General features: G+C 37.9%; 1 protein-coding gene across 2 annotated transcripts; it reads left to right on the plus strand.

The window, feature by feature from the left end:
* The first annotated feature begins 479 nt into the window (after positions 1-479).
* On the plus strand, positions 480-21,797 carry cenpu (centromere protein U). Of its 2 annotated transcripts, none has more exons than XM_061901519.1 (14): positions 480-623; positions 1,827-1,881; positions 2,432-2,510; positions 2,658-2,781; positions 2,868-2,978; positions 6,491-6,569; positions 6,669-6,746; positions 6,814-6,892; positions 9,493-9,595; positions 9,691-9,769; positions 15,986-16,033; positions 17,831-17,892; positions 20,954-21,110; positions 21,187-21,797. In XM_061901519.1, the coding sequence occupies exons 1-14, from the start codon at positions 619-621 to the stop codon at positions 21,289-21,291; spliced, it is 1,164 nt and encodes a 387-aa protein (XP_061757503.1). In that variant the 5' UTR covers positions 480-618; the 3' UTR covers positions 21,292-21,797. The 2 variants fall into 2 exon arrangements, with proteins under 2 accessions (XP_061757503.1, XP_061757504.1); XM_061901520.1 differs by having other exon boundaries at positions 6,814-6,874.
* Positions 21,798-22,002: the final 205 nt, after the last annotated feature.

Raw genomic sequence — 22,002 nt, forward strand, 5'->3', positions numbered from 1 at the left:
TAGTTTGGAGGAAAAGCGGACGTGACGACAGGTTGTAGAGAACGCTAAAGGCAGTGCCTTAAAGGCACCCCCCCCAATATAGTTGTCCAGGTGGAAATCGGTAGAAATTTGGGAGAATGGTTGCCCCGGGAGATTTTCAGGAGGAGCACTGAACTTCGGGAGTCTATCGGGAAAATTAGGAGGGTTGGCAAAGTATGAGTATTAGCGGTGAATGCGGTGTTACAGCAGCACCGACGCTGTATAACACCGGTGGGCCAGAACTAATGCTAAATTGATATTACCTCAAGGGCCAAATTAAATTACACGGCGGGCCAGAGTTTGACACCCATGATCTAAACGAACTCAGAGTAATTAGTTAGACATATTTGCAGCAGGAATTGACACATGCCTTTTACAGTAAATGACACGAATAGAAACTATGAGAAATATGAACATAAAACTATGAGAACTATGAACATAAAACCATGGGAAATATGAACACATTCATCCCCGTGTGTCGGGAATGGTACAACCCGGAAGTAGTGTTTTTTTCAACCAGGAACTAAAATGAATACGCGGGAAACTTGACTGCGGTTGCATTAGCTAGCACACAACTCGAACCAAACTTTGAACTCCAAAATGAGGTAATGTATGAATCAACTGTTATAGTCAAGTTATTGCAGTATATACTAGCTAGTATTTCGGTTGTTGTACTAGCTAAACGTGTCACACTTTTTTGTGTAATACGCATTGGTGTTGACAACGTCCGGACGTCTGTATCATATCCCTCCGGGTACTCCGGCTTCCTCCCACTTCCAAAGACATGCACCTGGGGATAGGTTGATTGGCAACACTAAATTGGCCCTAGTGTGTGAATGTGAGTGTGAATGTTGTCTGTCTATCTGTGTTGGCCCGACTTGTCCAGGGTGTACAACGCCTTCCACCCGATTGTAGCTGAGATAGGCACCAGCGACCCCGTACAGGAATAAGCGGTAGGAAATGGATGGATGGATATATCTGGACATCTAGTACGCCACTTTGAGACATGACGTTCTGATAGAAAAACATTTTACCGTATTTCCTTGAATTGCCGCCTGGGCGCTAATTAATGTAAAACTTTGTCTCACTCCTGCGCTTACCAAAGGCATGCGGTAAAAGTAAGCATGCACTAATTACTTTAAAACCTCTTCTCCGGCACTTACCAAAGGCATGCAGTAAAAATTTGAGTGTGATGTAAGCTTGGACTTTATCGTACTGAATAGCTCTTAATCTTCTTCCCTTTATGCGATTTCAAATTACCGGTATTGAAATCAGCCTCCTCCATTTTGAAAGTGATGACAGGGGAAGTGTAACTCGTGACGTCACGAGTTTGACCAGGCGGTAATACTAAGCATGCGCTAATTATTTTGCGAAGCGAGTTTGACCCGGCAGTAATTCAAGGCAGGCGCATACTATATGCCCTGCGGCAATTCAAGGAAATACGTCAGCTTTCAGTAAAATACGCAAAACAGACTAGCTCATATATTGTCCTGCCTTTAAGTCTATGTTCTCAGTCTTCTAAAACAAATGTATCACATTTGTAATTTTACTTTATGGATTAAGCGGTAGAAAATGGATGGATGGATGGATAACATATAGTATTTTTTTCATTAATATTTTTATTTCTTAAAATTTTGTAATCTTGTCAAGAGTACTATTTTCCTGATCTAATATGGGTAATTATGCATTTATTATATAAAGCCTCACAAATTATTTTTTGGAGGGGTTGCTTCCTTTGCATTCCATGTAATAAACAGCATTGCATTCAACATGATCATAATAACAAGTACGCTATGTTGTTTCCACAGTACCAGAAAGGGAAGAGGAGCCAAGGCAGCACCTGTTCCACCAAATGACAACAAGGTTAATTTTTCACTGCTTATTTGCAAAATCATTCAACTATTTTATCATAATGTCTCCATTCACCGTCTTTTTGTCACCATGTCTTGTACAAATGCAAGGAAATCAAAACACAAGAGGAATATGACATTATTTGAGTACCTTGAAGTTAGAAAGGCACTATACGGGAACATCGTGTCAAATTTGGGGGAGTGGCCGTGCCAGCAATCTGAGGGTTACTGGTTCAATCCCCGCTTTCTACCATCCTAGTCACGTCCGTTGTGTCCTTGAGCAAGACACTTCACCCTTGCTCCTGATGGGCCCTGGTTAGCGCCATGCATTGCAGCTCCCACCATCAGTGTGAATGGGTGACTGTGGAAATAGTGTCAAAGCGCTTTGAGTTCCTTAAAAAAATGTAAAAAAGTGCTATACAAGTACAACCCATTTACCATTTATACAAGTATAACCCGTAAAATGTATAATTTATTGTCAACAGAGAAATTTTAAATTCCAATTGTCATTATTTTAAAAATATATATTTTTTTCTTTCTCCTTATGCTTTTTTATCCTCCAGAAAGGGTTGTCTCTTGAATCCCCCGACCTGTCTGCCATCGATAGAGAAATTTTTTTTGAAGGACTCCAGCAAAACAACAGTGAGTTGTCAAATGGCAGCTACAAATATATTTTGTTCTTTACTATTTGGAAAAAAAAAAGTCCAACTTTTTGGTGACAACAACTTTACTTGGTTACAATTGTAAACATTTTCAAAGTCTGTCTCATGTAATACCTGTGTTTCCCAGGTAACCCTCTTCATAGTACTGCCATTGAGGAAGATTTGAAACTACCAAAAGAAGGCCATACGCAGAAAGGGAAAGCAAGGACAAAAGAGTTGACACAGAATGTGAAAGATGTTGTGAAAACCAGGTACTAAATACTTAAATATATTGCAATATAAGTAAACTGCAACATGTAGAAATGCATTGACCTGATGTTGAATTTGTGTCTTCCAGACCCATTAAATCAAGAACAAACAAACAAACCCCTCAAGGTTTTCCTGTTCTTAAACAGCCGATTGGGAAGAAACCTGGCAAGAAGAGTGTCCAACTCACGTCTGCAGCCAGGTTAGTTCAGTTGGTCATCCGGCTGTCTTAGGGTTGTCTAAAGTATCAATAATTGAATACCAACTTGATACTGACATGCAAAAAACACATCAGTATCTGCTTCTTTTGGTACTGAATACTGTTCAACACTTGTTTTTGCGGCGAACAACGTCAATTCTCAGCATGTGAGCACTGAGTCAGCGCTTAAGAAGACGCCTGTAGTCTTAAAACCAAAATAAAAGTAAAAAAGATTTAGTTTTTTCAAGTATTTACTTATTCGTGAAAGCCTGTAATGAATGCAGTTGTGGCGCTTCCGTATCATATTTTAGGGCACCAAGGCAAGTTGTAAGGGCAACAAGGCAAACATTATTTTCTTTTTTAATCTATCTATCTATCTATCTATCTATCTATCTATCTATCTATCTATCTATCTATCTATCTATCTATCTATCTATCTATCTATCTATCTATCTATCTATCTATCTATCTATCCACCGACCGCTTGTCCCTTTTTTGGGGTCGCGGGGGGTCGCTGGAGCTTATCTCAGCTGCACTCGGGCGGAAGGCGGATAAAAATATATATATCTTGAATATAAGGAGGATAAGCTACAAGTTTTAGAAGCTCTGCTAAACAGATCCAGCTTTAGTGAAACACTAAACACCATGGAGCAGTATTAGTAAGTGCTAAACATGAAATACAAACCACAAACAAAACGAAAGTTTACTGCACAATGTCTGCTTTTACTTTGATGTCGACTGATATGATCTCCATGCCTTCCCGTTCAGATGAGTAGTTGATTTTAATCCATACAAAGAGTTTAAAATTGCTGCTGATAGTCACACTGTCTTCAGTTGTGTGTGTGTTTGTCTTTACCTCCTGGTATAAGATGAATGTCACAAATGAACAGCTTCTAGATCAAGGGTGTCAAACCTATTTTAGCTCAGGGGCAGCATGGAGGAAATCTATTCCCTCATGGGCCGGACGTGTAAGATCATTGCATAATAACTTAAAAATAAAACTACGAAAATTTCAGATTATTTTCTTTGTTTTACTTTGACCCAAAATATAACAGGCACATTCTGAAAATGTACATATTCCAAATAATCCTCCTGACAAAACACTTCAAGTTAGTTGTAAATTCTGAGGAAAAAAATTGGTGCAGTTACAAAAACCCTATGAAAAACACAATTAACTTAGACTTAATCGCAATGTATCTACAAAACAATTAAACTTTAAGTCACAGCCCATTTAGGATTGAACAAAAAACAAAACAAATATTGAATTGAAAATATTTTATGTGTCAACTACCTCAATTGTAATTTTTACATATTAATCGTGCTAACTCAACAAGCCATACAAACTGAGTTAGAAACTTTTCAAAAGGGTTGAGTTACTCCATGCATTCCAGGAGTCATTATGTATCGATAGAAAAATAAAAGCTCTGCAATGTGTAAACAATTTTAACAAACCAAAAATAAAAACTTAAAAAACTGACAGTATTGCAGTAAATCACACTGTTCAATTCTTTTAAACTTGCACAGAAGACAAAAATGTTCACACAACTATATCAATGTGCAGTGTCTCATACAGCATTTTCAGTAGGGTTACCAATTTTTATTTTATTCCTTTTTGTTTTACGTTTGTTTAAAGGGGAGGAGTCACAGCCTCGCTTTTCTGTGCACCTGCTTGGTATTTGCTCAACCCGGTACAAACTATTTGCTTGCCTAACATAATTGCTACAGTAATGCGACATCCAGCAATAAAACAGCAATTTCTTTCATTTAAAAATGCAGCTCAATTTTACACTTGGCAAACTCATCTCGCGGGCCGGATAAAACTTGTTCGTGGGCCTGAATCGGCATATGGGCTGCATGTTTGACATACCTGTTCTAGATTGATGGCTAAATCCTCCTAATATCCAGATAAGAGTCATGATTTATAATCTAGAATAACTTTGACTAGTCAAACATTATGCAGTCGTAGCAGAAACAGAACACCTGCTCAATATGCGCCAGTGCTTCATAATCTTCTTTACAGTTTTACGGAAATTTACATCTATATATGTTGCATTACTGCCATTTCAGTTTAATGTTTTATTTACATTAAAGTCTTCTTTCGTCCAGTGCAGCATAAACTATAGTTAGATTTCGGTTATCATGAAATCTTTTACGTCTAGTCTCTTACGTGAATGAGCTAAATAATATTATTTTATATTTTACGGTAATGTGTTAATTTCACACATAAGTCGCTCCTGAGTATAAGTCGCACCTCCGGCCAAACTATGGAAAAAACTGCGACTTATAGTCCGAAAAATACGGTATTACATTCATGGAAATTTGTGCAAAACTGGACCATAAGTGCCCAACAGTAAAGGAGCTGGTCAAATCTCTCGTCTGTCGGTGCGGTGACTCGGTGCAGTCAGTAAAATTTTGAAACAGTCTGCATTACCTTATTTACGATGAATACATCAATTATGGATGTTTACTAATCAATTCTATAATGTGCATGTCCAAATTGCAATGGATCTAAAAATCAATTATTTAAAAATTGTACACACTTAACCCCATAATGACAATGTCAACAAGTTTTTAAGAGTTTTTTGCCCATTTTTATTAAGAAAAAAAAAAAAAAAATCACTTCTACATAAGTAATCACAGCTTTTACCAGGAAGTGTAAAAGTGAGCTTAAAGACATCCTGTTTCAACTGACAATTTTTAAATGTTCATTCAGCTTAAAGTTCACCTAGGATACATTTAGTTGGTTTGACATGACTTGGAAAGGCACACACCCGTCTTTAATAAGGTCCCACACTTGACGGTGCATTGCAGAGCACAAACCAAGCATGAAGTCGAGTGAATTGTCAGTAGACCTCCGAGACAGGATTGTTTCAAGGCACAAATCTGGGGGAGGGTACAGAGAAAATATCTGCTGCTTTGAAAGACCCAATGAGCCCAGTGGCCTCAATCATCCTTAAATGGAAGAAGTTTGGAACCACTAGGACTTCTCCTAGAGCTGGCCGTCTAACTAAACTGAGCGATCAGGGGAGAACGGACTTGAATCTGATTGAACGTCTCTGTTCTGATCTGAAAATGACTACGTACCATCACGTCCCATCCAAACTGATTGAGCTTGAGAGGCGCTACAGAGAGAAATGGGGGTGAAACTGCCCAGATAAAGGTGTTCCATGATTGTGGCATCGTATTCAAAAAGACTTGAGGCTGTAATTGCTGCCAAATGTGCATCAACAAAGTATTGCACAAAGGCTGTGAATATTTTCATACATGTGATTTCATATTTTTTTATTTTGATTAAATTTGCAAAAAAAACCTTTTTTGTTTTTATAGGATTTTGTGTGTAGATTTTTTGAGGGCAAAAAAAATGTATCCCATTTTTTAATAAGGCTGTAACATAAGATGTGAATACTTTCCGGATGCACTGAATACCTAATGCAACCTAACCAAAGGACATCTGTATGTAGTATGTACACTGAATATTTTTTTACTTTTACTTTATTTCTTTGCATCATATTAAGGCATTTGAATGATCAGCAAATGAAGACCACACAGAAGAGAAAGACTGTGCCAGTCAGAGAAGGGTCCAGTCATCCACAGGTAATTAAAAACATGTATTTCCAGTATTTCAAGGTGTCTTTGCTGTCAGGTTAATCAAGGAGTGGACACTGATTTTGTGCCAAATGTATTCCTTGTTAGGAGGAGACAGTTTACACTACAAAGAAACGCGCTAACGTCCTGTCCTCTGATGAGGGAACAGACGAGGACACAATCTGGGTATTAACCTCTTTAGTATAAATTGTGTTGTTTTTAAAGGTTCTAATCTAACGCTTCGTTTATTTAGAACCCAAGTACAAAAAAAGCTAAACTGCACAGTGTGAAGAGAACCCAAAATACCTCCTCAGGTAAAAAATCATCCCCAGGTAAAAGAGCAATGATAACTAGCTACACTATACTCTTAAATCCTATTCTCTCGTTTGCGCTTAGGTGTTTTTTTTTTACACGCTTGAAGTTACGCATGTTTGTCTTATTTGTATTCTCCCATCCAACCCATGAACAGGCCCACACCTCGTAAGCTGGCCAAAAGTGGTCAAGTCTGGAATGAGGCGGACTTTGTCTTTTTTATTTTTCTGGCTGCTCATAAATCAAGAATCATGGATTTTTACTAACACTTGTGAATGTCATGAAATAGATAACACTTATAGTTTTGAAGGGTTGTATCAATCAGTTTAGTGCTTACATATAGGGCTGCAACAATTGTTCAATTAATTCAAATAGGAAAAAAAAGCCTTAATTTGTATTTCATTGCTTCGATGATTTGTTTAATTAGTAAAAAACGCGGGCATTGTATGGCTCCAGTGTACAATAAAGGAGTGCACCTATTGGTTATGTAGCTTGGGGGCTCGGTGGTGTGTGTGTGTGTGTGTGTGTGTGTGTGTGTGTGTGGGTGTGGGTGGAATATTGAACAACAAATCAATAACTGAAGTGAGAAACTTGCCATCTAAACAATACCACGGTTGTTGACAAGAACATACAGCCATGGAAGCTCAGTCAATCTATTTATTAGGCAGAGGTAACACAAACCAGTGAAAGATTCAAGAGCTGCCGAAAAACAGCCGCTGCTAGCCTGCTAAGTAAATGGTAAATGGGTTGTACTTGTATAGCGCTTTTCTACCCAATTTTAAGGAGCCCAAAGCGCTTTGACAGTATTTCCACATTCGCCCATTCACACGCGCATTCACACACTGACGGCGGGAGCTGCCATGCAAGGCAGCTCACCAGGACCCATCAGGAGCAAGGATGAATTGTCTTGCCCAAGGACACAACGGACGTGACTGGGATGGTAGAAGGTGGGGATTGAACCAGTAACCCTCAGATTACTGGCACAACCACTCTACCAACTTCGCCACGCCGTCCCCTAAGGCTAACTAAAACAGCTCAAACTCAGACTACTGAGTGGACACGCTGACATCACTCGTCACTAGGCAACAGGCACAGCCTTTTAAAGGGCACATGCACATACTGAAACTTAACCTAACTGCATTACGCCAGATATTTGAAGCTTATGTTTTAAGAAAACACATTAATGAATTGTTCTGGTAATTCATTACATTTTTTAAAGAGTAATTCCGTTAGTAATTCAATTTGATAAAGTAAGGAGTAACTATAATTACTTTTTCAAAGTAATTTTCAGAACACAATATGTCATACAGCATCATGAAGCTTTTGGCAGGTTGGTGCTCCTGGCTAACATATTTGTGTGCATGTTCTGACACTCAGCATCAAGGGTTGGAATTGGGGGTTAAATCACCAAAAATTGATTCCCGGGCCCGGCCACCGCTGCTACTCACTGCTCACCTAACCTCCCAGAGGGTGATCAAGGGTGTTGGGTCAAATGCACAGAATAATTTCGCCACACCTAGTGTGTGTGTGACAAACATGGGTACTTTAACTTAAAAATAATGTTTATTGTTAATTATTTTCATGTTGCAGCTGCGCTTTTTAACATGTCCTCCTAAACCAGGGTATTTTGTTCTTTTGTGCTTTTGTTAGCTGAAGAATTGATTTTAGCAAAAGTTTTTTTTAAAGAAGATTGGAGATTATATTTGACTTTTCTTGTATTATTTTCCAGTCTTTTTTTTTTTTTTTTTTAATCTCAAAACATTTCTTAAGTTGGGATCATGTTATGCAAAACTCACATTTCTTACTTGTTTGTACCTGTTTTGTGTATTTTGGATGCCCATCAGTCCACAAAATTTTAAAAAAAGGCAGGGTGTAGATATTTAGTTAAGTCAACGAATATTTACATGTATGGGTAAATTTATGGGCCAAACTATATTTGGATATAAATTTTGATCCATATTGCCCAGGCCTACACTTGTGTTAGCGACAGTTTAGGGATGTTCTTTATGTTTAATTCAGCATTACAGTAGGCTTTATGATGGAATCGTGTTATGTATGAGGACACGTGTACCTTGTTTGTGTGTTAATAATGAAATTGTGATATTTAAGACATTTCATATCGCTACAGATTTTTTTTTTCTGTGCTACAAAAAAAATTTGGTGCCACACATTTTTTTTTCTTTTAGTGGGACTTGTGCTACCAGTGAAAAAGCTAAGCTTACAGCACTGTAATATTAGGTATTTAAAGGGAGAGACAACTGTTTGCGTGTGCGTGCATGTGTGTGAGTGCAAGTTAGAAAGTTCAATATTACTGTAAAAAAAATCAATGGAATTATTGTTAGAAACTGCATTATAAATGTAATTTCTATGCAATAGTCCCATGGTTCGATCACTGTCCAGATGAAATCGTATTGAACTTCCATTATATGCGGTCCCCCATCTGCTGTGGTAGCACTCGAACCGATGTTCAAGTGGTCCATTAGCAGGACTCAAACTCGCACGTTGACAGTCTAATCAAAAGTTGTCTGTTTCTTTTGAAGTCAAAGCAGAAAAAGCAAAATGTAACAATATTAACTTTTTTGTTGTGTTCCCATTGAAATGGCCTTTTTCCTTGAAAAAGCCGACAAAGACTTAAAGGCCGAGAAGAAAAGTCTAAGAACTCGCGGAGGAACCGAGTTGGAGGCGATATTAAACGCCTTCCTGGATTACTGTGGCGATTACAAGTAATTATAACATTTTGTTGAGCACTTCGATGTCTCAACCTGTAACATTTGTGTGAAACTGCTTAACTGTGTGTGTACATGTGTTCCTTTTGTAGGGATTGTGTAGCATCTACAGCAGTCAAGCACTCCATTGCTTGTTTCTCCAACAATGTAAAGGAACAACTACTTGAAAAGGTCAGTCTACTTAATTACTATTATTTTTTGCTCATAAGGTGACCTTGGGTTGTATGAAAGGCGTCAACAAAAAACTAAGTATTGTTAATATTATTACTGTCTGTCTGTTAGCCAATTAAAACGTTTTTTAAAACACGGTCAACTAAAAAAGGAAGCCTTCCCTTAGCCCCAAATTTAAAATCTGGTTATTTTTCTTTGTTGTCCTCCTGGGACGTAGCTGTTTGGCTAATGTACCAACAAAAAAAGCACAAATAAGAAACTCAATGGGTTTTGTTTTCTTTGTGGGATAATTTTCTTGTCTTTTTCAAAATGAGTCAAAAATGAAGTGTGTGTGTGTGTGTGTGTGTGTGTGTGTGTGTGTGTGTGTGTGTGTGTGTGTGTGTGTGTGTGTGTGTGTGCGCGCGTGCGTATATAAATATATATATATATTGTGAATGTGTGTGTATATATATATAAATATACACAGTGTGTGTGTGTGTGTGTATATATATATATATATATATATATATATATATATATATATATACAGTATATGTAAATATATATGCACAGTGTGTGTGTGTATATGTTTGTATATATATATATATATATATATATGTGTGCGTGTATCCATCCGTTCATCCGTCCATCAATCCTAAATGGCTGTCAAAGTGTCCCAACTTGTCTGAGTACCTACTCACACTTATTCTGTCCAGATGAGCTGTATAATCTACAATAAATTTACAGAAAACAAGGAAGCAGCAGATCACTCAATGATGTAAATATAGAGATACGTGATTGAATATCGTGCCGCTATAAGTAGTTTGTCTGCGTTAGCACTTATAATAACAATATTACTTGGTTAATATTCAAGTCACAAACTATAAATGGAGTATTGTTGGTTGTTTATTGTATTTTAGCGAAACAGTGGAGCTACCATTGGCTCTGCTGTAAGCTGACTTTTATTTACGTTTATTTAATATTTAGAATGTGTAGTGTTCTGCATTCTCATTGTGACTGCGCGGGTTCCCTCTGAGTACTCCGGCTTCCTCTTACCTCCAAAGACATGCACCTGGGGATAGGTTGATTGGCAACATTAAATTGGCCCTAGTGTGTGAATGTTTTCTGTCTGTGTTGGCCCTGCAATGAGGTGGCAACTTGTCCAGGGTGTACATCGCCTTCCGCCGAGTGCAGCTGGGATTGGCTCCAGCAAACCCAGCGCCCCCGAGTGGGACAAGCGGTAGGAAATGGATGGATGGACTAAAAAAATCCATCCGTCATCATGTCTTTCATAATGATTGTGAACCATAGGCAAAGTTCCGAAAAAGTGCAATTCCCCTTTAAAGGCCTACTGAAATGAAATGTTCTTATATAAACAGGGATAGCAGGTCCATTCTGTGTCATACTTGATCATTTCGCGATATCGCCATATTTTTGCTGAAAGGATTTAGTAGAGAACATCGACGATAAAGTTCGCAACTTTTGGTCGCTAATAAAAAAGCCTTGCCTGTACCGGAAGTAGTAGACGATGTGCGCGTGACATCACGGGTTGTGGAGCTCCTCACATCCTCACATTGTTTACAATCATGGCCACCAGCAGCTAGAGCGATTCGGACGGAGAAAGCGACGATTTCCCCATTAAATTTAAACGAGGACGAAAGATTTGTGGATGAGGATAGTGAGAGTGAAGGACTAGAAGAAAAAAAAAAGACGAGGGCAGTGGGAGCGATTCAGATGTTATTAGACACATTTACTAGGATAATTCTGGAAAATCCCTTATCTGCTTATTGTGTTACTAGTGTTTTACTGAGATTATATGGTACCTGAAAGTCGGACGGCCCTGCGATGAGGTGGCGACTTGTCCAGGGTGTACACCGCCTTCCGCCAGGTTGTAGCTGAGATAGGCACCAGGGCCCGCGCGACCCCAAAGGGAATAAGCGGTAAAAAATGGATGGATGGGTGGATGGATGAAAGTCGGAGGGGTGTGGGCACGGGTGTGGTGATCGCCAGTGTCTCCGGTGGGGGGAGGTAGGAGAGTCCGCAGCTGCAGGACGACGCAAGCTCCGCTCATGTCTACGATAAGAGCCGACTTATTACCACAATTTTCTCACCGAAACCTGCCGGTTGACATGTTCACTTGACCGCTCTGTTCCATAGTAAAGCTTCACCTTCGGGAATGTAAACAAGGAAACACCGGCTGTATTTGTTTTGCTAAAGGCAGCTGCAATACACTGCTTCCCACCTACATCTTTCTTCTTTGACTTCTCCATTATTAATTGAAAAAATTGCAAAAGATTCAGCAACACAGATGTCCAGAATACTGTGTAGTTATGCGATTAAAGCAGACTACTTATAGCTTGGATAGGGCTGGAAAAAAAAGTCCGCTACAATCCAAGACGTCACGCACACGCGTCATCATACCGATGTTTTCAACAGGATACTTTGCGCGAAATTTAAAATTGCAATTTAGTAAACTAAAAAGGCCGTATTGGCATGTGCTGCAATGTTAAGATTTTATCACTGATGTATAAACTATCAGACTGCGTGGTCGGTAGTAGTGGGTTTCAGTAGGCCTTTAAGGAGGAAAACTATCGGTGAGAGGAGATTTGATGGTAGCTAGCCAATCAGGAGAGAGTGACTAGTCACTCGATGAAGAATAGTCATATCCGCTCTCATTTCCGGTGTCAGCTTACTTGTAGAGATGCCTTGTATTACGTCATTTTCACCAAGTGACTTGTTCCCATCTGGGCGTGACTCATTGTTTATTTGTCACAGTGTGGATGATTTTTTTTTTCAACCAAGCAAAAACAAACACACACCAATGTTCCTTTGTGGACAGGGCCTAATCAGTGTGAACCAATACACAGTGGGCACTATGACGTTTTTCACTTTAGTTTAATTTTTTTTTTCCTGCCAGCGAGCAAACAGAGGGCTCTATATTCAATTATTCTTTAGTTAGACAAATATATTTTCTCTTGTTTACTTCTTAAGTCTAAATGGACCTTTCCCCTTACTTCGGAATATAAAGTACCAGTAGTGCAGGCTGTCGGCTATTAGCTAAAACAAGCAAAAACAAATAGTGTTCAGAAAGCAATACACAACAGTCAAGAATATCCATCCATCCATTTCCTACCGCTTAATCCCTTTTTGGGGTCGCGGGGGGGCGCTGGCGCCTAACTCAGCTACAATCGGGCGGAAGGCGGGGTACACCCTGGACAAGTCGCCACCTCATCGCAGGGCCAACACAGATAGACAAACAACATTCACACTCACATTCACACACTAGGGCCAATTTAGTGTTGCCAATCAACCTATCCCCAGGTGCATGTCTTTGGAAGTGGGAGGAAGCCGGAGTACCCGGAGGGAACCCACGCATTCACGGGGAGAACATGCAAACTCCACACAGAAAGATCCCGAGCCTGGATTTGAACCCAGGACTGCAGGAACTTCGTATTGTGAGGCAGACGCACTAACCCCTCTTCCACCGTGAAGCCCCAGTCAAGAATAGAATAGATGTAATATATAAAAAAATAAAAAATACAAATTGAATGTTTATCCCAGCTGAGGAGTCCCTTTACATCAATGGATGTTACAGGAAGAGCTGTACACACACTTGTACACAGCTTTTAAACATTTTACAACATGGCCTCGCCTATTTGCCTCATAAATGATCTTACCACGCCCTCCTCGGCTGGTGGGTCCATCATTTAAACCATTATTACAAAGCCTGTTTACATATGAGTTGGGAAATTGTGTTAGATGTAAATATAAACAGAATACAAGGATTTGCAAATCCTTTTCAACCCATATTCAGTTGAATGCACTACAAAGACAAGATATTTGATGTTCAAACTCATAAACTTTTTTTTTTTTTGCAAATAATTAACTTAAAATTTCATGTCTGCAACACGGGCCAAAGTAGTTGGGAAAGGGCATGTTCACCACTGTGTTACATCACCTTTTCTTTTAACAACACTCAATAAACGTTTGGGGACTGAGGAAACCAATTGTTGAAGCTTTGAAATTGGAATTCTTTCCCATTCTTGTTTTATGTAGAGGTTCAGTCGTTCAACAGTCCGAGGTCTACGCTGTCGTATTTTACGCCTCATCATGCGCCACACATTTTCGATGGGAGACAGGTCTGGACTGCAGGCGGGCCAGGAAAGTATCCGCACTTTTTTTTTACGAAGCCACGCTGTTGTAACACGTGCTGAATGTGGCTTGGCATTGTCTTGCGGATGTAAGCAGGGCCTCCATGAAAAAGACGGCGTTTTGATGGTAGCATATGTTGTTCCAAAACCTGTATGTACCTGTCAGCATTAATGGTGCCTTCACAGATGTGTAAGTTACCCATGTCTTGGGCACTAATGCACCCCCATACCGTGACAGATGCTGGCTTTTTAACGATAACTGTCTGGATGTTTCGCTTCCCCTTTGGTCCGGATGACACGATGTCAAATATTTCCAAAAACAATTTGAAATGTGGACTCATCTGACCACAGAACACTTTTCCACTTTGCATCAGTCCATCTTAGATGATCTCGGGCCCAGAGAAGCTGGCGGTGTTTCTGGATGTTGTTGATAAATGGCTTTTGCTTTGCATAGTAGAGCTTTAACTAGCACTTACAGATGTAGCAACGAACTGTATTTAGTGAAAGTGGTTTTCTAAAGTGTTCCTGAGCCCATGTGGTGATATCCTTTTAGAGATTGATGTCTGTTTTGGATACAGTGCCGTCTGAGGGATCGAAAGTCACAGTCATTCAATGTTGGTTTCCGACCATGCCGCTTACGTGGAGTGATTTCTCCAGATTTTCTGAACCTTTTGATGATATTATGGACTGTCGATGTTGAAATCCCTGAATTTCTTGCAATTGCACTTTGAGAAACGTTGTTCTTAAACTGTTTGACTATTTGCTCACGCAGTTGTGGACAAAGGGGTGTACCTCGCCCCATCCTTTCTTGTGAAAGACTGAACATTATTTGGGAAGCTGTTTTTATACCCAATCATGGCACCCACCTGTTCCCAATTAGCTTGCACACCTGTGGGACGTTCCAAATAAGTGTTTGATGAGCATTCTTCAACTTTATCAGTATTTATTGCCACCGTTCTTAACTTCTTTGTCACGTCTTGCTGGCATCAAATTCTAAAGTTGATGATTATTTGCAAAAAAAAATGTTGATCAGTTTGATCATCAAATATCTTGTCTTTGTAGCATATTCAACTGAATATGGGTTGAAAATTATTTGCAAATCATTGTATTCCGTTTATATTTACATCAAACACAATTTCTCAACTCATATGAAAACGGGGTTTGTATTATTAAATATAACTTCATGTATGCTCTTATTTGTGTTGTTCTTATTATGGCTGTCGTGCCACCCGTGTGCTTACGAGTGAGTCTGGGTGTGTTTTAAAGCAGTGTTTCTTAACCATTGTTGGCCTGCGAGCGAAGCCAAGTGGGCTGCCAAAATAATATCTGTTTCTCACCTGTGGGCCACAGCGCTACTTAGTTTAATACACTTTTCCACCACTTGTGACAGTAATGACAATCTCAAACAAACAGAAGAAGTTTGGAGCTATAGTCATAGAAGTTTCTTATGCACAAAAAAGTATAACTAAAGTGGTGAAGCTGTATTTTTACTTGCACTTTTAATTTTATTGACAGTTTATTTAAGAAACATATGAATTATTTATTTTGTTGTAGCACAACATAATTGTATGTAAACTTATTTCTAATCTGTTTTTCTCAGTGTCTACTTTTGCAGTATGTTTATATTTGTTTTTGTAATAACCCTAACCCCTAAACCTTGATAATCTGTGTGATTAACACGTTTTCATATCACTTGACAAAGTTGAACCTGTTTACCCGTAAGTAGGTTAAATATAGTTATTGAATAAGATTAAATTCAAGAGTAAAATTATTAATTCAATGTTAGTATTTAACTGGACCCCACTGCAGAGGAAAAGTTGGGCCCCGAGGTCAAAATGGTTAAATAACCCTGTTTTCAAGGACAGCCGTGGCTCAGGAGGTAGAGCAGGCCATTCAGAAATTGACCGGAGTTCAAACACTGCCTCCATTCCAGTTACTACTGTTGTGTCATTGGGCAAGACATTTTTCATACAAGTCTAAACAGTTAATTAATCAAAAAATAAATGGTCCTTAAAGTGCTCATTCCCAGCAATAATTTTTAAAACCTTTGTTTAATTTCTGATGTTGTCCTATTTTTTTGTTTTAGATTTCTTCATGTAAAGAGCTACAGGTTCTGAAACGGGACAATGCTAAGGTAACTATGGGAAACCATTATGCTATTTATGTTGTACATTGCCTTCTACTTTTTTGTGTTAGTTTTTGGTTCATGTATACAACCATTTACCCACAGAATGGAACTCATCCATTGTGACTGTCTTACAGACATCTCTTTACTTTGGTTACTTTGTTAGCGCTGCACAAATAATTGAATTTTAATCACGATCACAATTTTGGCTGCCACTATTAAATGAGGGTGATCATCTGCAATATTAACATAAATAGCAAGCTCCGCTTCATATTTAATCAAGCACTTTTTTAACCGCAGTGGCAGAGAACAGCCCAGTGAAGTGTGTGCCACACCACAGGCCTTTGTGTATGAGCACAAAATTCCATTACCACGTCAAATTTAAACATTAACGTTATTATTATTATTAACATTCACAAAATTTTTCTCAGGTTGCTGCAGATAATCACTTTATTTCACTTGCTTCACTTCCGTGGAGTCTCGGTGTGCGTTTAACACCCAGTAGCTGTTATTTGATGGCGACAGGTGTACACAAAATTGGAGACGAACGCATTTGTCCCACCCAAAGTGTATACAGCGTGGGAGAAAAATATTTGATTTTGGTTTTATTTCGAAAATGTGACAAAGCGTCGTGTTACTGGTCACTCCTTCACTCACCTGTTCTGGCGCTTTGTAGGGAACGTTGCAACTACTTGATAAAAACGTCTTGTTTGTTTACTGGGATGGTCCCCTGTGCATTATTTCATTGCTAATTGTGTCAGTGTTCCAAATAACATCAACACTAGTTACATGTTTTGTCATTTCATTGAATTGAACGCAGGCTGTGAAGTGACAGCACGCTGTCTGCACTAAGCCGCATGGTGTTGGAGAAGAACAAAGCTTTTATATATATTTGCCCGAATCTTCATTGGCTAAAATTGGCTTTGTTTCAAATTGACATTGAGAAGTAAATACCATGTTGTTTTTACATTATGTCTGGGGATTTTTATTTTTAAATGTCAAAAAGTTATTACTTTAAAAAACAGTTTAGGTGACATAGCGTTTTGTGAATGTTTTGCGGTGTATAGTTAATTACTAGATGATGTTTGCACAACATAATGTACTGCTTTTTTCCTTGGAATCATACTAACAGCTTATAATTAACAGGACTATAATCTAACTATTGTGCTGAATAGAGTCTGGAAACATATTTCAATTGGGTGCCAACCTTTCTTGACAGTGTTGCGGCGAAACCTGGTCCCGATTTGAATTCATGCACTCCTTGCATAAATGTAATTATGCACCATTTACTCTTTCACATGAGTCCAGTTGTTACACTAAATAACTATATTTTTCTATACATGTTTCACACTACAAACAATCAAATGTATAATTAGTTCAAACGGGGGTGTCCAACTAATGACACGTGGGCCACCCTTAAAACGTTGGTAGTATTTAAATGGTGCTGAAAAAAACATCAGCAATTGAAAAATAGAGCTAAAGGTATCATGTAAGGTGAAAAAGCTTACACGTTGATGCTAATAATGAACAAAAACACACGTAGTTGTCTTTAAATATATGGATAAGGTTTATTTAGCCATTTTATTAAACTTTACAAATTCCATGATGGACACACCCCCGTCCCATCAATATTTTACCTAACATAATGAACAATTGTGATTAATAATCGCGATTTCAACATTGCTCAAAATAATCGTGATAATTGTTTTTGCCATAATCGTGCAGCCCTATTTTATATTGAGTAAGTGTTCAGTTTTGTCATTTTTGTTAACTCTAATATGTTGTATTTACCCCTTTATTTGTCAGGTGGGCTCAATCATCCATAAAAAGAAGCAGAAACTTTTAGATGCCAAGAATGAGCTAATAAGGTAAGGCACATGAACATATTAACTTTCTTTTCCCAAAACCAGACATTAATCCATCATTGTATTATCATTCTGACAATTGTATAGTTCAATAAATATACTAAGGTTCAATCCATTTTTGAGATGGTCTGTTTATTTTTTTTACTGAATAAGACTCAGAATGTACATGAAAATACATAATGTGGGATTTACAATATTAACTATGACAATAAAACACTGCATATTTAAAATATATGAACGTTGCTTCACTACTGCAGACCACCTCTTTGATTGACATATTTTATAATCGAGCAAGAGGAACAAAGATGCAACAAACGTAAACACCAAGGGTAAAAAAAACTTCCACTGATTCGATATATCATTGTTTTGCAGAACGTTGTTGTAGAACTCTGCCTCCGTCTGACACTCGCATTTGCTATGTCCCAGGCTTGTTTCTGCTCTGCCCACTCTGCCTGTGCCTCATCTGCATGAAGCAGGGCTTGCTTCCTATGGTTACCGCAGTAACTTATATGTCACTCAAAAGTGCAGATTCTATCCATTGGAAACATTTCTGTACTTTGGAAATATCCAGTGGACTGCATTGATATGTTTATTATGTTGTATTATGCCAAGGTAGCCCAGTTAACTCCCTTCTTTATGCTGTTTTGCAATACCCGTGTCACTTGACTTTAACCTTGACGCTTCATTGGCAGGTTCTGAGACAGGATCGATTGCTTCAGTCTTAATTTACCGGAAGGGAGTTTTGCTTTTTGAAGCAGCGATCTTATTGACACAGAATTTTTCAGCATTGAATTTTTAAAACACTGAATTTTGCAAACAATTTTTCAAAATGAAATTGTCAGCACAACTTCGTGTAAAAAAAAAAAAAAAATTCACTTCACAAAATTAAAACACAAAAAATTCAGTTACATAAATTCAGTGTCAAATTTTTTGGAATATGTTGAAAGCTAGCGCGTGTCTCCTGAGCAAGCTGAACATTTTGGTCTTTTACATGAAATAAATTGGTTAAGAAATTTGGCAGGAGAAGCCTTGCAAAAAACGGAAAGGATAAACATTTTATTAAAAAGTGGTTCAGATCATCATACATCCACACTATAAATATGGGGATGTCTATTTGTGTCTTTTAAAGCCTTTTCAGCTACTGTATTGACAACTTGGATTTTTTTTTACTTAGATTCGCCATATTAGGACATGCATACAGGCAGTGACCGCTTGCACCAATTAGTCACACAGTGTGTAAAATAAGGAATTGAGTAATAGAGTGCATCTGGAAAGTATTCCCGGTGCTTCACTTTTTCCACATTTTGTTATGTTACATTCTTACTTCAAAATGGAGTACATTAATATTTGTCCTCAAAATTCTACGGACAATACTCCATAATGACAATGTGACAATTTTTTTTTTTTTATTTTGCAAATGTTCTAAAACTGAAAAACACAAAAATTGCATCTACATAAGTATTCACAGCCTTTACTCTATACTTTGTCGATGAAAACCAACGCTTCCCATCCAACCTGATGGAGCTTGAGAGGTGCTGCAAAGAGGCATGGGCGAAACTGCCCAAAGATAGGTGTGCCAAGCTTGTGGCATCGTATTGAAAAAGACTTGAGGCTATAATTGAGCAAAGGTTGTAAATACCTGTAATTTTTTTAGTTTTTGGTTTTAAAACATTAGCAAAACTTAAAAAAAAAAAATAAAAATAAAAAAAAAATATATATATATATATATATATATATATATATATATTTGTAGACAATTGAGGACAAAAAAATATTTATTCCATTTTGGAGTAAGGCTATAACAACAAAATGTGGGAAAACTGAAGTGTTTTAAATATTTTTAATATGCACTGTACACCGTATTGTTTGAATACTCATACAATCTGAAAGCAATGCTAACATGGTGGAGATAACTTATATCTGTCATCAGAAAGAAAGCAGTTTCGAAGAAGTAAAACAATATGGTGTGGACTGAAAGGAGAACTGCACTTTTTTTGTTTGTCGTTATGAAAGACATGACAACAGATGGATTTTTTTGAATGCATTCTGAATATTTAATAAACGTAAATAAAAGTCCACTTACAGTGGAACCAATGGAAGCTCTACTATTCAGCCCATAAAATCCGATAAATAACCAATCAAAAAGCATCAACAATAGTCCATTTACATTTCGTGACTTGAATATTAAACAAGTAATAGTTATATTGTTATTATAAGCGCTATCTCAGACAAACTATTTATAGCAGCGGCGCTATCACTTCCCGTGTGGTATTGTTTAAATCCTTGAGTGGTGTGCTGCTTCCTCGCTTCGTTCCTCCCTGTAATTTTGTTGTAGATCATAAATCATGCATCTCACCTGGACAGAAGGTGGCTGTTGATATAATCCAACAAGTTGGGACACGTTGATAGCCATTTAGGACATGAAAAGTGCTTGTTCCCCACACCGTTTCTTTGCAAGGATTATAAGACATTTTTCTTATAAATCGGAATATATGAACATCCTAATGACAGAGGACCTCATACAGTAAGTCACGTTTTATGTTTGTTGGCTCTCAGTCTTCAGTGAGCAGAAATCAGTAATGAAGAAAACAAAAGCAAACTTTGTAATGCATTTTTTTTTTTTAATTAATGCGCTGAATATGCTTAAAATTATCAAAATGCGTAAAATGATGTTATCAATGTGGTCATTACTACATTTTATATATATATACTGTGTATATATATATATATACACACACACATATATATATATATATGTATGTGTGTGTGTGTGTGTATATATACTTAATTACAGCATGTATATACAACCCTAATGGAGGTATGTGGGTATTTTTAGGGGCTTTATAGGCACCACTGTAATCAGACTTTTGATCAAATCTATTTAATATTTAGAATTTTTTTTTTTAATCCATCCTTCATCGTGTCTTTAATAATGATTTTGAATGATAGGCACAATTCCCCAAAATGTGCAGTTCCCCTTTCAAGGAGAAATGTTAGGGTGCATTTCTTTGTTTTTTGTACAGTTAATGACTGTAAGAGTAACGCTGTGTGTTTCATCCAATAGTGCAGAGAGACAAGTGAGGCTACTGCAGAAAGAGAAAGCCGACCTTGAACTCCGACTAGAAGATATGAAACGAAGCCAATCTTTCCTTCGAGATCTTCGAAAGCTCAACGGAGTGTACTTGAAGTACCGGAGAGCTCACCCTAAAGAGAAAGAGACCGTACGATTAGCACACTTGTGTCCGCTTTTCATGACCTCACGCATTAACTTTTGATTCTTGTGCTCTAATGTTGCAGTATGGAGCATCGAGTTTAGCAGCTTTACTGCTCGAGACGAAGTGTATTCAAGGAGCAGAGAGAGGCATCGATAACCAACTGGAGAAAAAGCTTAAGGGGAGATAATATGCGGCAACGTAAACCAATATAGGAAACTCAACCAAACACTAGTATTATTTTTAACCATAGTGAGTACCAGTAAAGTTTTCTCTTTTTCAACATATAAACATGCAAAAAATCCTGTAGAAAATAAGCCACATGGTGCAGTATTACGATCCAGTGTCAAAGTGTGTGTACAATATTTGGTTTATGTTGGGGTGTTGTAAAATTACATATATATCTCTCTCTATATATATATATGTATGTATGTATGTATGTATGTATGTATGTATGTATGTATGTATGTGTGTGTGTGTGTGTGTGTGTGTGTGTATACACCCATTTTTATATAAAGTATATATTCAAAGACAAAAACGTCTTTCAAATAAGCTAGGTGTTATACAAATGAAAATGTCCATACGTTACATGGTTTTTTGTTTGTTTTTTAACTTTTGCTGTTTTTTGAATTTTCATTAAAAAGTACTTTGAATACCACTGATTCCTGTCAAGAATAAAAAAATACAGAGTGTGAATAGTTTTCTATCTGTTGGCCTTGTGATCAGGTGGAAACTTGTTCTGGGTGTACGCTGCCTTCTGCCAAGTGCAGCTGGGATAGGCTCCAGCCTCCAGCCCCCCCCGGACCTGAGAGGGACCGGCAGGAGGATGGATGGATGTGTGTAATTCAACTACTGTATTGGTTTATAAGGAGATTGGCCAATCACGCACCTCTGTTAAAGT

This window comes from Nerophis ophidion, linkage group LG05 (assembly GCF_033978795.1).
Source record: "Nerophis ophidion isolate RoL-2023_Sa linkage group LG05, RoL_Noph_v1.0, whole genome shotgun sequence".
NCBI classification, from domain to species: domain Eukaryota; kingdom Metazoa; phylum Chordata; class Actinopteri; order Syngnathiformes; family Syngnathidae; genus Nerophis; species Nerophis ophidion.